Genomic DNA, 16,654 nt, shown 5'->3' with positions numbered 1-16,654 from the left:
TATTTTTTAAAAAAGTATTGATTTTAGTAAAGCTCTCCCATGAATACATTTTCTTTCTATGACCCACCAATGCTTATACTTTCCTAAAATCTTAATAACCTAGATGTCTATTCCTTCTCACTGACCAAATGTAACTGGCCACCAAGTCTTTTCTTAGTTTTTAGTTTAAGATAGGTTCTCATGATGTAAACCAAACTGGCCTTAAGCTCAGAGATCCTGCCTCTTACTCCCAAATGCTAGAATTAAAGGCAAGTGCTATCATGCCTGGCCCAAGTCCTTTCTCTTTGTTGTATCATTTTCTCTTTTGCTCTCACAGTCATAACTCAGCCTTTATCAACCTCAACATGACCTTGCAAAACCCTGCTGACTATTACTAAATCTATTCTTGCCTGTTCTAACCTCTCCTAGTTTCAGTGTAAATAAGTCTTTTTCAATTTCTTTCTTTTTTTGCTTTTCAAGACAGGGTTTCTCTGTGTAACCTTGGCTATCCTGAACTTGTTTTTTTTTTTTTTTTTTTAAATCAGTCTGGCCTTGAACTCACAGAGATCCACCTGCCTCTGCCTCCTGAGTGCTGGGATTATACCTGTATACCACCATACCCAGCTGTAAATAAGCTTTCTTAATGCAAACTGTTAATGTCACTTTTCTACTTTTAGTTTGTTTTTAAATATTCCATACAAAACTTTATTGGAAGATACCAGACATTCAAATTCAATCCCATGAAGAGCTAGTTAAAATTTTGGAATGGGATTTAGAAGACTACCTTTTTCATTCATTCAGTGACCTTGGAAATGATTAAGCTGTCTGATTTCAGGTTATTGCCCTGGAAATTTCATGTGAGATTCTTGTGAATACTGGTAGTTTGCAACAAAAATTGAATAAAGGAATTGCTTGCATGGATACTATTAGGGCAAATGTAGTTAGAGTGTCTGCACACTAAATGCACAGCTCTGCTGCGCCACTGATGAGCATTCGGGAGATGCTTACCCTGCTGGCCCTGGGGGGTCTGTGAGATGATAAACTGTGCTGGTTGCAAGTTGGTGGTTGGATGCACCAACACAAACTGTTGCAAGTTGAGATTTTGCTGCTGAAGCTGTTGCAACTGTTGAAGATCCTAAAAGCTCAGAAGCAAAACACAGATTAGACAATATCCAGAAATGAAAGCTGCCTTAGTCCTAGGTTCCTAGGTGATGACTTCGATCATATCAAGTAACAATGAGACAATACTTAGCTTTGTTCATGTGCCAACAGTGTGGCTTCCAGGACTATGTCAGTGTGTGAGAAACCTTCAGGCATCAGGCCAGAGATGGCTCAGCAGGTACAAGTGCTTGCTGTGAGGCACTGAAGACCTGACACTGATCCCTAAAACCCATGGTGGAGGAGAGAACTTGCTCCTGATTTTTGTGTATACACACACAGACACACCCCAAATAGTAAAACCAAATCCCAAACCCTTACGGCCTCGGCAAGAAGTTGTATTTTTAAGGTCATGATGTATATGTATATATAGTGTAACTATTATGCTAAGCCTGATTTTCAATAGTACTTAAAACTCTTTCACAATAAATGAATACAGAATAAATATCTACAGTACTGAAGGGGGCGTTCAATTTTAAAATTTAGTTTATTATTGTTGTTAGTTCGTGGTGGGGCTTGCACAAGCCATACAGACATATGAAATTCTCTGCTTTCATCTACTGCCACTGAGGCAGCTGATCTTGGATGCAAACTTGACTACCTCTGGAATCAACTAAAATGCAGGCAACTGGGCACAGTAGTGAGCCCTTTCTTGGTTCTCTGGGATGCTCATCTATTCTGTTGCTGAGGCACTCTGCTGGAATTAGAAGCTACTTCTTCAGGAGGTCAAGACACAGTGAGGACCAGCTGCATGGACTGAACAAACTCCTGGACTCCCGGTCTTTCCTCTGAGAGACAGCCATTGTGGGACTGGCTGTAACATAGCCTGCAGCTACTCTAATAAGTTCTAGTAAATTCAAACATATTCATTCTCTAAGTTCTGTTCCTTTAGAGTTCTCAACAGTACAAAAGGACTTTAAAAATTAAGTGACACAGTTTTTGAATATTTGACCCAATTTTTTTCTATAATAAAAATTGAGATTCAAATGTCCATCAATAAATTAAGATTTGATCCCTGCAATTTGATATCAGCTCATCCAACTCAGCTAAGAAATCAGTGTTATTAAAAAATTATTCACATAAAAGTCAGATATAGGGCTGGAGAGATGGCTCAGAGGTTAATAGCACTGGCTACTTTTCCAGGGGTCCTGAGTTCAATTCCCAGCAACCACATGGTGGCTCACAATGTGTAATGGGATCTGATGGCCTCTTCTGATATGTATGAAGAATGAGTGCTCATATACATAAAATACATGAATATATTTTAAAAAAGAAAAAAGTCAGATAAAACATAATAATAGGGTCTTATGTTGGCTCTAGTATTTTACATGTTCAGCGCTTTCATATAAATGATCTTTATTTATATTAATTTCAGATTAAAGTCTTAAGAGTTTAGGCATTGGAATAATTTACTTGCTAAAGAAAATGGCCCAAATCAAAACACTATCTTGATAGAGATGTCCACGCAGTAATAAAAATGAGTCTGACTCTATTTCAAGCATCTAGTCAAACTCTTGTTACAAAGTCAGTGTACTTCCCAACTCCTCTGGGGATATGAAGACATTTTCTTAGTTCTTGAGACTTCTGCATTTGTTACATATAACTTCCCAGACTCCTTTTCCTTTCCCCGAGATAAAAGGGTTCACTTATTTTCTTTTTTGGTTCCATTCTTTATGACTTTTAAAGTAAATTTTTATTACATTTGTATAGTTTATTTGAAAATGGGAAAGCTGAAACCCTGTAACATTTTAATGCACTTCTCCATAGTCCTGGTCACTCCAGAGAAGAAAACAAGGTGGCAACACTTACTGTAGAACATATGGAAGAACTCTTGCCTGCTATAATTAGCTAATTAAGATAAATACAGTAATCCCTTGCCTCAGAAATATGCCAGCTAGTTACTCGAGAATTATCATTTAACATAAACATTTGGTTTTTCAAATAATCAGCTATATATTTATAATATCAACTCAAATAAGCAAACAAATATAGTGTTTCTGACTCAGGGAAGAAGGATAATGGCTCCTTGAACCAGAGAGAGGTTCCTTGGGCTTTTAAAGACCCACATTAGCAACCAGAAGGCTAACAATACTCAGTGAAAAATTTCATTTTATTACTTGCTCGTTGGCCCTGTGGCTTTGTTCCTTACTCACCTGTGCAATCTGTATGGGCTGAGAGAGGGGGATCTGCGTCATGGGCGTGGCAGCGGAGGCTGAGATGGTGGCCCCAGCAGCACTGTGTTGTTGGCTGGCGGAGTGCTGCTGCACTGCAGCAGCCAGCAGCTGGGCTTGTGCCTGGGCCTGCTGTAGTAATAACTGTTGCTGGGCTGGTGTCAAAGTAAGCTAAAACAAAAACAAATAAGGGCAGGATTGAAGAAATGGGGCCTGTAATGCAAGCAAACTGCTTTCAAATAGATAACTCAAGAGGTCCTCAGTACTCAGCTTCATATGGTTAATATGCAGCTAAACTGTCCACCAATGACCAAACCACCTGCATTAGCAGAGCATTCGATTTAAAGTAGTCCCCATTTCAGAAGTGAAAACTCACTTAGTAATTTACACATAAGAAAACAAAGACTCAATGGTGACAAGATATACAAAGAAATTTATACCCAACCCCACATGATTAGTCAGATTAATGAGGAACAAAAGGGTGCTGGATATGACCAGGAAGAGAAAGAAGGGCCCAGCAGCTTCCCATTAGCTAGAATCCCACCACATGTCACCATTCCCATTATGCCTCAAGATGTGACTAAAAAACGTGAGGGACGCCTGCTTCCTTTCCAAATCTTCCTCCAGGACCCTCCCTCACCCAATCTTCTGTCCAACTTCAGTTTGCAGGTTTACACCCTCTTTCCAACTTATTATCTCTAGGACACAGGTGGTAAGAGCCACTCTCTCAAACGCAAATGAATCTGAATGCCCAGATTTAGTAGAAGCTTCAAGGTACACGAACCTAGAATCCCAAGTGCCTGTTACTATCTTAATCACTAGTCACCAAAACCCGAACCCTAATAGTAAAGCAAGAACTGTATTTAGAACACATTTAAACTTTCATAATATATGAAATATGCTTACATCAAAGAAGTAATTGTGCTGGGTCTTTCTTTTGGTGACATGTTCTGATCAAACAAGAAAGGGTCATGTAATAGCTGATCTCCTAATAGTCATTTAGCGTACAGCCTGCCTTCTAACCTAGCAGAGTCTAATTTAACCAAACAATTTGTGCATTACAAACACAAGAACCAAAGGAAAAATATTCAAAAATTCAATTTTTTTCAAAATGTGTGTATGTGTATTTGTATTTTTAATAATACAGGTACATATATTAGTAATCTCCAGTGATGGAACACTGTAAATAAATGTGCAACAGTTTTTAGAAGAACTTTCTACTGCTCAAACACACTAGCTGAAACTAATTACAACAATTCTGTGGGTTGATGTGATGTGAATTGATTAGTTACTTTCTTATCATTCCCCTGACGCATTCTCCTCACAAAACGTGACATATAAGCTTTCAACACTGAAAAATTGTGTATTCCAAATAATAGCTTAAAACAGAAATCACTAAGCAGGTAAAAAGCTTTACAGTCACAGAGGACAGGTTGCTACCAGTAAAAATAAGTCATGTTTACTGAAGGCTACATGCCAAGCACTGTTTTAGGAGCTTTACATAAATTGCAACTAGTCCTTTAGTAATTAGTAATTACACTGACAGGATATAAGACTACATATTTTACTTTAGGATATTACAAAGTCACTTCCAAAAAATGTTTTTCTTTATTAATCCACTCTTCAGCTATGCTGTAATAACACAACTCCAACTTTAGCATGCATATGGCAATGTCTCCCTTGTACGATGAAGCAATACCATTTTTTAATGTGGGTTTAAAAGTTAGTAATTATTCTGAACATCTGTAGCTGTAAAAGAAATCATGACAAAGTGAATTCCTCTCCCAGAGCTTCTGCTTCCAGAAAGTTCCTTAAAGATAGAATAGTGGCACGCTAAGTGCCAGGCACAGCGAACAGTTTTCATGAGATGCAAATCAGTGGCAGTTCAGACACAGAGGAAGCTTATTATAACATTCTCAACAAAAACTTACCCCAGTTATTTGTCCACCAGCCAGCATTAGCTGGGTCTGGGGAATGGCTGACTGCACTGAAGGCTGCTGGGAAGGCTGGCTTGACTGCTGCGAATCCCCGGATTCTTCACTAGATTTAGACTGAAGTGGGGTTGGATAGGAAATGAAATAAAATATCTGAAATAGGTGATTAAAAGAAATGTACTTCTAACTCTGTAATTCAAGATTTATTTAAATATGTGCTATTCAATTTTGAGTTTGGGGGTTTTCTCTTTTTCCTTTTTTATATGCTCTTTCTTTCTACTGAAGCACTCTTAAAAACTCTTTTATTCTAATCCCAGAAATGTTGCAATTATAAACTTTCTTTATTATTTATTTACTTTACATTCTTGAAGGAAGTTCCCCTCCCTTCTCTCCTCCTAGTCCCTCCTTCTCAGCTCCCCTCCCTTACCTTATGCCCCTCTCTTTTTCTTCTCAGAGAAGGAGAGACATACCATGGGTATCAACCTGTCTTGGCATATGCAATTATAAATTTGTAAAAGAAATACTAAATTGATCATCCACAAATGAACAAAATCTTTCACAACTACAAATCTCCAGTTCAGGTAATAAAGAGGAAGAGGAAGAATGTATTTCAACTCATTTCTATTAGCAGACTCTTTCAACTAACACTGTGGCACATACCTTGTGTCAAGTCTCAAACATCTTCATATACTATCTTACAGTTCAATTACTTGACACACATAACTGTTTTCTACTACTTTAAAGACCTCTAATGCAATGTCTCCCACCAAGTAGTATACAAGCTTGAAAGAAAATACACTCAAGATATATAGGCCTTGGGGACTGGAAAGATGGCTCAGCAGTTAAGAGCACTGGCTGCTCTTCCAGGTCCTGAGTTCAACTCCCAGCACCCACATGGAAGCTCACAACCATCTGGAATAACTCCAGTTTCAGAGGACCTGACACCCTTTCATACACATACATGCAGGTAAAATACCAATGCAAATAAAATAAATATTAAATTATTTTTAAAAAGGCAGGCCTTAAAAGGCCAGAGAGAAAAAAATTTATGGTAATTAACAGTGGTTATGCAGAGTATTAAAATTCTGCATAGATTTGCATATTTTCTACCACCTGTTTGGGGGACTACAGCAAAGCTAATTAACATAAAAGCTCTGATTAATTCTGCCAGTCACTGAAAGATAATTACAGTGTAGGACTGTAAACATTCTGCACTGGAGATATAGCCTGTTTGCCAACATCTCTCTAAGGGATGTTAAGTTTACCATGGCAACCAAGGCAATTTTCTGCCTCCTCTCTCTCAGAAAGGAAGGTCGCATTATCCCCTTTTTTCTCCTTGTTTCCATGTGTTACTAGGTCCATATTCCATAAGATTTCATAGAATGTTCAACCCCAAGTCTTTTGTCAGTAGGAGCACTGAAGTCAATCTTCTAGAATACTGTTTTCCCCTCTTGACTGTTAGTTTCCCAAATACTACAAAGAAAGGCCAACTGAAATGTTACGGAGTAATGCAAAGTACTGGAGCCTTAAACCTTTTGTCTGATGGTTTGCAGGAGGGGGAAAAGCCAGATTTAAGTTCTGTTTTATAATTTTGACTATCCGACCAACAACATCTTGCTTTTCTTTTAAAGTAAAGATTTATTACTATTTTAAATGATGTTTACGTGTGTCTGTGCATGGGTCTGTGTACATGTATGTGGGTGTGTATGGGTATGGGTCTGTGTACATGTGTGTGGGTGTGTCTATGCATGGGTCTGTGTACATGTGTGTGGGTGTGTCTGTGCATGGGTCTGTGTACATGTGTGTGGGTGTGTCCGTGCATGGGTCTGTGTACATGTGTGTGGGTGTGTCTGGGTATGGGTCTGTGTACATGTGTGTGGGTGTGTCTGTGCATGGGTCTGTGTACATGTGTGTGGGTGTGTCTGTGCATGGGTCTGTGTACATGTGTGTGGGTGTGTCTGGGTATGGGTCTGTGTACATGTGTGTGGGTGTGTCCGTGCATGGGTCTGTGTACATGTGTGTGGGTGTGTCTGTGCATGGGTCTGTGTACATGTGTGTGGGTGTGTCTGGGTATGGGTCTGTGTACATGTGTGTGGGTGTGTCTGGGTATGGGTCTGTGTACATGTGTGTGGGTGTGTCTGTGCATGGGTCTGTGTACATGTGTGTGGGTGTGTCTGGGTATGGGTCTGTGTACATGTGTGTGGGTGCCAACGGAGGCAAGAATGAGAGTCAGACGCCCTGGCGCTGTAGTTGCAGGTGGCCGGAGCCTCCTGATACGAGAATCCTCTGAGAGCAGATATGCTGCACTTAGCCACTGGGCAATGACTCCTGCACCCTTTAATCCTACATCTTTTAGAGCAGAGAAGACTGCATACAATGTCATCAGTGTCTTTATTTAAATATAAGTATACAAAACTGAGCCCCCAGGAGGCTATGACTTGCCAAAGGTCATATAGCTATGATTGGTACAATGAAACTTCAAAACCCAGCTCCCTAGTTCTCTATCCAGTGTTTCATGAAAACTGATACAGTCTGGAAAGCAAGATACTTAAAGAAGCTGTTTTGTTTTGTATTCAGTATGTATTCCTGAACTTCATTCTAAACTCTGAAAGTCGACTTCACTTGTCCACCTTTGGCTCACACACAGTAGCAGATTAAGCTGATTTTCATTAATAACATTTATTACCATCTGGATTCAGCAATAAAAATATAGCCACAATAAAATTAATAAGCAGTAACAATTTCAAGTAGTTCCTATTCTAAATGATGTGTTCATTATAAAAATTATGGGAAAATAAATAGAAACATGACCTTTGTGCTCACATTTCAACTTACCTGTACATTCAAAGACTGAGCAGCAGCCTGTAGACTTGTCCCAGCGAGCTGGACCTAGGAAGAAAGAAATCAATGGATACAATAATCTAAAATACTCTCATCACTAGAGGGTGCCATCAAGAAATACTTCAAATACTAAGTGCTTACCACCAAGTTAGAGTTGAACATACAAAGATATATTTTGTGGGGTTAAGACTTTACATACAAGCTCATAGTTTCCCACACCCCATCTAAAAACTGCAGAAATTTCTTCTGAATTAGCACCATCACTAAATGAGTACTATCAAGTGTGCCACACTTGCTCTGGGTGAGGGCTCCTTATTTAAAACTCTGTTTCTAGTCATAAGCTGTTTAGGATCTAAAGCCATAACTTACACCATCCACATTGTTTTAAAGAACACATAAAACCAAACTATCCCCATGTATTATTTTTATCATTATGAACAAAAGCGCTAGTTAAGAGGATCTATTAAATAAGCCATATGTGACAATTTCAAATAAATATTAATTAATGTTAAATAATTTCAATTAATAATCAGATAAACTAATAATTAAACAATATTACTATATACTACTTAAAAGTAAATTATCTGTCTTAATATTTAATATTCCTATTTTTAAAGTTCAACTCATGGTCATACTTAAGTAAGGACAGACATGCAATTAGAAAACTATCATTTGGCAATCATGATAGCAACCTGATTTAGAAAAGAGTCATCATCAGATTGTCTAACTAATGGCCAAATAAGAGTAAGATATGTACATGTGTTGAACTATTTCTCCACAGATGCTGAGAATTACAAAGGGAAAAACAGTACCTTCCCAGGGAAAGCAAGTGATACCAGTAATGAGAGATCTGCATTTTCCTGAAAGCACTCAGGAGAGTGTATCCTACCAAAAGCAGACAAGCTGAATCTAAAATAATCTAATCATGTCAAGAAAGCAGACAAACCTAAAATGAGGAACCTTCTGGAGTATTTGGTTTGTGCTCATTAAAAAAAAAAAAAAAAAAGTTAGTCAGCAGTACACTTTTAATCTCAGCACTCAGGGAGGCAGAGACAGGTGGATCACTGTCAGTTCTGGTCTACAGAGTGAGTCCAGGATAGCCACGGCTACAGAGAAAAACACTCTTGAAAAACCAACAACCAACAGTCCCTTTTAAAGTTAAAATCCTCATTCATCCATATATATGGAGTTTGTTGTCCACTATTATCTTGTAGCCCCTCAAAGGCTAATGTCCTGAAAGTTAAAAAAAAAAAAAAGACTAAAAAGGGAGAAGATTATCAACTAGACCTGAATAAATAAAAGATGAAAATGGAATAGTGGTAGTGAAAATCAGTAGTAGAGACCATGAAAGCTGTTGTATAAGGACCCTGGCAAGCAGCGGGACATAAGAGCGGAGAACATGAATCATTCCAACTTGGCTTTATCTAAAAATAACCTTGAGGACCCTTTTCTAAAATTTCAGCTATTTTCAAGTAGAACAGCTTAAAAAAAAGTTTGGTAGTCTAATGACATTTTAATGAAAAGAGTGGTATGTAAATTAAATGAACAGAACCCATGTTCTGTTTTAGACTGGGGGGGTTGGGGGGGAGTCACGTGGTATCAGGGTAGTAAGTTAAGGTTCTTAAAATCTGAAATTAAGTTAATAGTCGCATGGCTCTGAGTAGGGTAGTGGTAACTGTTAATGCAGAATATTCTGGCTATTTACTAGCATCACTCAGCCCTCACAGATTCAAGCTCTTGTTCATGCAGGACAGTGACCTAGCTGTTATATATGTTCCATTTAACAAAAAATTGTTTTATTCACACAGTTGTAGAGTCAATAGCTATGCAAAATCTATTAATTCCACATGAATCATTTAGCACATGATTTAAAATAGCTTTCCTAGCATTTTACGTCTCTAGTAAAAACATTCTCAGTTATGGCTGGACAAAACAATCTACCTGGTGAAGATGTCCAAGGAAGGCCTGGGCCTGGGCTGTTGAGATTGCTCCTCCAACAGGCACTGGCTGCTTCTGGAAGTCCAGGCCATTGGTCTGTGTGCCTGAAAAACAAGCAAAGTAACTATGAAGTGAAATCAATTCAAATGAAGTGAAGTACTCAGCTTCAGTTATCAACAACCATTAGGAACTTGCTCTGAACAATCACTTTTCTAAATATCTTCAAAGAGACAAAGAGATTCAGAAAAATAGAAATCGAACATCATGGGAGAGGAGCCAGAAACTCTGTAGGAATAGAGACACAAAGAATCTAAAAGGCAGAAGGCGGGGAGAATTGCTGTGAAAGGCTGTTTTCTGGACGTGAAATGGCTACGGCACTCCTGAGCTCACAGCATCTGTGGTTACTTGCTTAAGACCTCCACAAGATCAAGCCAGTCAAAACTCTAGCACAATGGGGAGGAACTATGCAGGTTCCATCTCTTAATGAGGAGCCATTGGCAGCTGACAGTTGCTGTAGGAGACTCACTCTATTTTGAGAGTGTTCCTACTAGTGTATTTCCTGTGATTCAGTTGATGACCACATGCCTATACACATATGGGCAACAGTAACTGGGCTTAGTGGGTTATTAAAACAACATACACACACACACACACACACATGCCCATACACATAGGGGCAACAGTAACTGGGCTTAGTGGGTTATTAAAACAACACACACACACACACACGGCAATAGTAATTGGGCTTAGTGGGTTATTAAAACAACACACGCATGCATGCACGCACACACGCAAAGTCATAAAGTTAAGTTAGGAGGGGGACATGCTAGGGAATATGAGGGGATTTGAAGAAGGGAAATAGGGAGTGGATATGATGATATTTTATTATATACAAGTATGAAATTCTCTTAAAAATTATAACTAACAAAATTATAACTAACAAAAAGAAATAAAATAGAATGGTGGTTTGAATGACAATGGCCCCCTTGGTTTACATATTTGAATACTTGGTCCCCAGCTGATGCAACTGTTTGGGAAGGACTGGGAGGGGTGGGCCTGCTGGAGGAGGGGTGTCACTGGGGGTGGGCTTTGAGGTTTTAAACAGCCATGTCTCATGGTTATGGTTACTGTTTCAAGATGTGAGCTCTCAGCTACTGCTCTAGCATCATGCCTGCCTGTTACCATGTGCCCCATCACCATGGTCACAACTCAGTCTCTGAAACTATAAGCCCCAATATATTTTCTCCAGTAAGCTGACTTGGTCATGGTGTCTTAGCATGGCAATAGAGAAGTGAATAAGACAAGTGACTTTTCTTCAGAAGGTTGAACAAGTATGCAACACCAACAATGCTTAAAAAGCAGGTACAAAAAATAAAACAATGACCATTATAAGAGTTACTGACTACAAGGATACAGTGATTGGAGCAACCAGGGTTAAAACTGGCACGGCATTTAGGTAGAAATCATTTTTAATGTTGGAAAGGACGGCATAGACTATCCTAAGAGAGGGTCTCAGGCTGTCTTCTAACTTTTGACCTACTTAGTTTAGTAGTTCACTTATACAGGAAAAAAAAAATCACTGGTGACTTTGTGAGGAGCAAGAAGGATCCACTACTGATATAAACACTCTAATGAGAGGTATTTGACAGTTAAGCTACCCTTTATATAAATAAAAAATAAATATATAATTTATTTATATATAAATATATAAATAAAAAGAAAGGTGGTCCAGCACACACACACACACACAGCCCAACTGAATTTGTATGATAGTATGAACTATCATAAGGAAACAGTGATGTTCAAATGCAAAACCAAGTAATACTTGGGTTTACATGCTGGGAAGAATTGGAACATTAGGAAAAAGAACAAAGAGTTATTCATTGGACTCTTGGCCAATAAATTAAGATGTTTAATATTAGCAGCATGAAGGTCTAAAGACCCTGAAAAGACATCGAAGTGTTCTAGAGTACATGAAGAAATAACAGGCCAGAGCCAATGACTCTATAGAATTGCAGCACCAAGCTCTATCTTTGGAATCTTATGTCCAAAACTGTTTCATAATGCCTACACAGAAACGCGGTTGAAGACACAGGCAATTAATTAGAAAGCGATCGGCGGGGGCCCTTGATTCTAGTGTCTCCAAGAGCCAAGGGAAGTTTAATCTGTCAAAGTCTATAGAGAAATATTAAAGCACCAACAAACAAATTAATCTGAAGTAAATAGAAGATAGTGATAACAGTATGACCAATACCTAATGAAATTGGGGAAACACACAAGAGAGAAATATCAGCTTTATTCTTTCAAAGCAATCATGTAGCTTTCAAGTTTCTCGCAAGATGAAGTAAGAGGATAGAAGGTAGCAAACAGACAATCTAAGGGCAGCAGAAAAGGCATCACAACTGGTGCAGGACCGGGGAGGTGGGCATGGCTGAAGCACGTGCTCTGCATGACTAAGAACCTGAGTTTGGCAGAAGCCACCTAAAAGCCAGACACAGCAGCACATGCCGTGTAATCCAGACAGGTGGTGGAGAGAGGGGTGTCCTCAGACACTGTAGGCCAACTATCCTGGTGGGACCAGCATTAACAGAGATCCTGTCTCAAACACAGCTGGAGGTGAGGACTGGCACCGAGTCTGTCCTCTGACCTCTACATGTATATGTGTACACAGATACTAACAAAACTTCATAAATCACTTCATGTTAATAAAACTGGAACCTAGAAATGGATAACTCTCCAGAAAACAGAATTTATCAAAACTGACTCAAGAAGAAACAGAAAATACAGGAGTCTTACAACATTTAAAGAAACTGAATGAATAGGTTAAAAAAAAAAAAAAAAAAAAAAAAAAAAAAAAAACCTCCCCCAAACAGAATACAATGTCTAGATAACTTTACCAAGAAATGCTTCCAAAGATTTAGTGAACAATTAATTCAAATCATTTATACATTTTTTCCAGAGAACAGTATCAACAAAATACAAAATACTTCCTATCTCATTTACTGGCGTCAGCATAACCTAAAGACTCATAACCTGGCAAAGATAAGTATAAAAAAGAAAAAAGAAAACAAACAAACAAAAAACTAAGCCAGTTTTATTCATAAACACAGTCACCTTCCAAAAAAAAAAACAGACAGTAAAAGAAAAATATCTGGGAATATAAAATGAAGACTGTGACAGAGATGAGTCCAAGGACAGCACCAGTTATAAGGCACAGGCCCAGCTAAGACATATTTGGATTTTGTGAAGTTTAAGAATTTAAAGTCAGGGCTGGAGAGATGGCTCAGAGGTTACGAGCACCGACTGCTCTTCTAGAGGACCCAGGTTCAAATCTCAGCACCCACATGGCAGCTCACAACTGTCTGCAGCTCCAGTTCTAGGGGATACACACCCTCACACAGACACACATGCGTGCAAAACAACCAAACCAAAACCAAACCAAACCAACCAACCAACCAAAACAAACACCAACCAACCAAACCCAAGCACATACAATAAAAATAAGTTAAAAAAATTGAAAAATCTGTATCTCTCTCAAAGTTCTATTTGTCCCTTCAGAACTAACAAGGAGGGACTAATGTGCAATGGTTTCCTTCCCTTATCAGGAGGGGGGGGGGAGGGAGAGAGAGAGAGAGACACAGACAGACAGACACAGAAAGGGCGGGGAGGGAGATCGATCTGCCTGCCTCTGCTTCCCGAGTGCTGGATTAAAAGACATGTACAAACAAACCAGTTCCAACATTCTTCAAAGTTTAGAAATTGTGGCTCCGTTGCTTCTTGCAGCAGGTACACATGGATAGAACCACAGCAAATTTCTCAGTCTGTAGTGGTTAGACCTCTCAGAAACAGCATGTTTTGAGTGAGACCCATCAATTAAGCACTAGGGGAAGGACTATCTTTCTCTCACAGGTGCTTGAGGTCTGCTTTTAGACTAAACGAACAGAGTAATCTATGCTTAACTCTGCTCTCAAGGCTCTCTGGAAGCTCTTTAGCTACTTTCAGTAGCTCACAGCACAGTGGTTCTCAACATTTCTAATGTTGCAACCCTTTAATACAATTTCTCATGTTGTGGTGAGCCCAGCCATAAACTTATTTTTGTTGCTACTTCATAACTATAATTTTGCTACTCTTATGAATCATAATGCAAATATTTTTGAAGACAGTTTGTCAAAGGGGTCGCAAGCTACAGGTTGAGAACCACTGCCATAGAATTCCCTACTATTTAAACTTTACTATAAAAGTACACCAATAAACACTAGTGTTGGAATTTCTACTTTGGGGCTTGTAAAAGTACTCGTGAGAATGAAAAATGTACTCCACACGGTAAAATATGCAATAAATATTATGGTGGGTTTTTTTGTTTTGTTTTGTTTTGCTGGTTTTTTGAGACATGGTTTCTCTTTGTAGCCTTGGCCATCCTGGATAGTAAAAGCTGGGCTTTGTACACCAGGACTCACTTTGTAGACCAGGCTGGCCTTGAACTCACAGAGATCCGCTTGGCTCCCCCTCCCCCTCCCTGAGTGCTAGGATTACAAGCGTGCACCACCATGTCTAGCTCCATTATGCTAATGTAATAATGATAAAGGAAAAAATATTAGAAATTGCCTCTATAAAAAGGCTACATTCAAAGGGAAGACCATCTAGATTTTCAAATCTGTAATGGTACTCATTTGATTTGCTAAAAATTTCATCTGGAAATGTTTTCAAGATTCACACTGAAGGCATCAAATTCTTAAATTATTAAAGAACAGCAACTAAATCCAGTAATGTCCTGCTCTTTGAGGATCATATCCTTTATGTTAGAGAAAATGATGTCTGGTCATCTTTTGAGTATATAGCAATTTCCTCTGAGCTGACACATTCCTGCCTGCAAGGAAGCATGTCAGGACTCAGATAATCAACATCCCAGAAGCTTTACCAAGTCCCTGAAGCTGACCCAGATGCACTTAGCTCTTTCCTTCCCAAGTTTATATAGGTAAAGACTCCCAAGAGACACCTGGAAGAGACAGTCTCCAACCTGTCCAGTGTTTTGAAAATTGTTACAGTAACCTCCAAGCTTCCAGCTGCTTTGAGTCTCACTTATGTTGGAGTGGGCTTCAGTAGTGCAGCCCTCTTTGAGTCATTTCTGCTCCAGTAAGTAAGCCCTCTTCCATATTCCTGTAATTACCCTCAAACTCATGGGCTTACCAAGTTAGACATGGTGTTATTTTTGCTCTGGTCTGCTGTTGGTTCCCTACCTGGGGTGAGTAGATCTTTTTTCTAGGGATAGGGTTATACAGCCACTAGCTAAACCACTAATAAATCATACAGAATGAAGAAGTCACTGGTTATCAGGACTTTTATAGCAAAACCTTCTGGGGTGGTATTTCATAAATGTACAATGGCTTATATAACTAAGCCACTCTGGCTTTTTCATTTACTAAAATGATTTTGATATTGTCATAGGAAAGATCGTCTGAATAAAAAGTATTACTGAAAAAAGATAGGATACAGGATTGAGAGCTGTCTCTGAGTAAAAGCACTTGAGGATCTGAGTCTGAATCCCTAACCATCAGCATTGAGGGTGAAGGCAGGTAGACCAGGAGAATTTGTTGGTTAGCCAACCTAGCCAAAGCAACAAACTTTCAATTCAGTGAAAAACCTTTTTCACTGCAACAAGGGGGAAAGCAGCAGGAAGAAACCTAGCATCCTGCTCTAACCTGTACATGCACATGTGTGAGAATCCTACCTGCACACTCATGCACATGCAACACACATGCAGCAAGATGGAGGATCAATTTCAATGAATAAGATAGTTAACTGGCTACAAATTCATGAACACACACACACACACACACACACACACACACACACACACACACACCTGCCTTAAAGATTCTATTAAGAGCCAATGGTAGTGATGTAGTCATAATTACCAAATTGAAGTCTATAAAAATGGAATTCTATAATTCTGAGAATGACTAAATGGAAAAGGATCTGGAAATTATATAATATACCTTAACTTAAAAAAAAAAAAAAGAATCAGAGGTGCTTGGTACGGCTTTCTTTCATCTCATCTTACCTTTTACTATTTCTTCTTCTGAAGGTAAACTGCCAACCACCATTACATTTAAAAGCAACCTAGTCTTTAATGGGCAGCATAAACTATGTTCCAACTGGAAACAAATATTCCTTATACTGAATTCTTGTGAACCACATATTTCTTAATGAATAGTCTCAATGCTGACTGCTTATATTTTATGTGTACTTTTCTGTAAGATAAATTTGACATCAAAATCACTATTTTACTCACTTCAGTGATCTCTCTGGTACCTGGAGCATGGGAGACAAAACGTAGTATTCCTTTCTTCTTCTCAACTTCATCTGTAAAGTCAATCTTTTGTTCTGCATACTTATCTTTTCCCCTTGCTGCCATAATTTCTTTTTCTTGTCTTTAATTTTTCAAGCATGTGGTATGTATGCATGTTTCTGTATGGGCATGGGTGTATTGTACATAAGACTGACACTGGGAATCACACTTGATTACACTTCCACTATATTCACTGAGGCAAAGTCTCTCAGTCAGACTCAGTGATAAAAGATACGGGTAGCCTCACTAGCCAGTTTGCACTGAGAGCACTCTACCACTGTCCT

The 16,654-nt window shown here is 38.8% G+C and overlaps 1 protein-coding gene across 9 annotated transcripts in view; it reads right to left on the bottom strand.

Moving 5' to 3' along the window:
* The window catches only part of POU2F1 (POU class 2 homeobox 1), a 139,224-nt gene that overhangs the window by 48,465 nt on the left and 74,105 nt on the right, over window positions 1-16,654 (bottom strand). For all 9 annotated transcript variants that reach the window (XM_084790093.1, XM_084790088.1, XM_084790090.1 and 6 more), the window contains 5 exons: window positions 10,025-10,125; window positions 8,078-8,131; window positions 5,240-5,359; window positions 3,291-3,479; window positions 988-1,114 (listed from right to left, as the gene is read on the bottom strand). In XM_084790093.1, coding sequence (XP_084646219.1) covers window positions 988-1,114; window positions 3,291-3,479; window positions 5,240-5,359; window positions 8,078-8,131; window positions 10,025-10,125 — 591 coding nt within the window. The remainder of the gene's footprint in view (window positions 1-987; window positions 1,115-3,290; window positions 3,480-5,239; window positions 5,360-8,077; window positions 8,132-10,024; window positions 10,126-16,654) is intronic.

The sequence above is a fragment of the Acomys minous genome, assembly GCF_964271855.1.
Source record: "Acomys minous genome assembly, chromosome: 1".
NCBI lineage: Eukaryota > Metazoa > Chordata > Mammalia > Rodentia > Muridae > Acomys > Acomys minous.
This window is presented reverse-complemented; position numbering and strand designations above follow the sequence as displayed.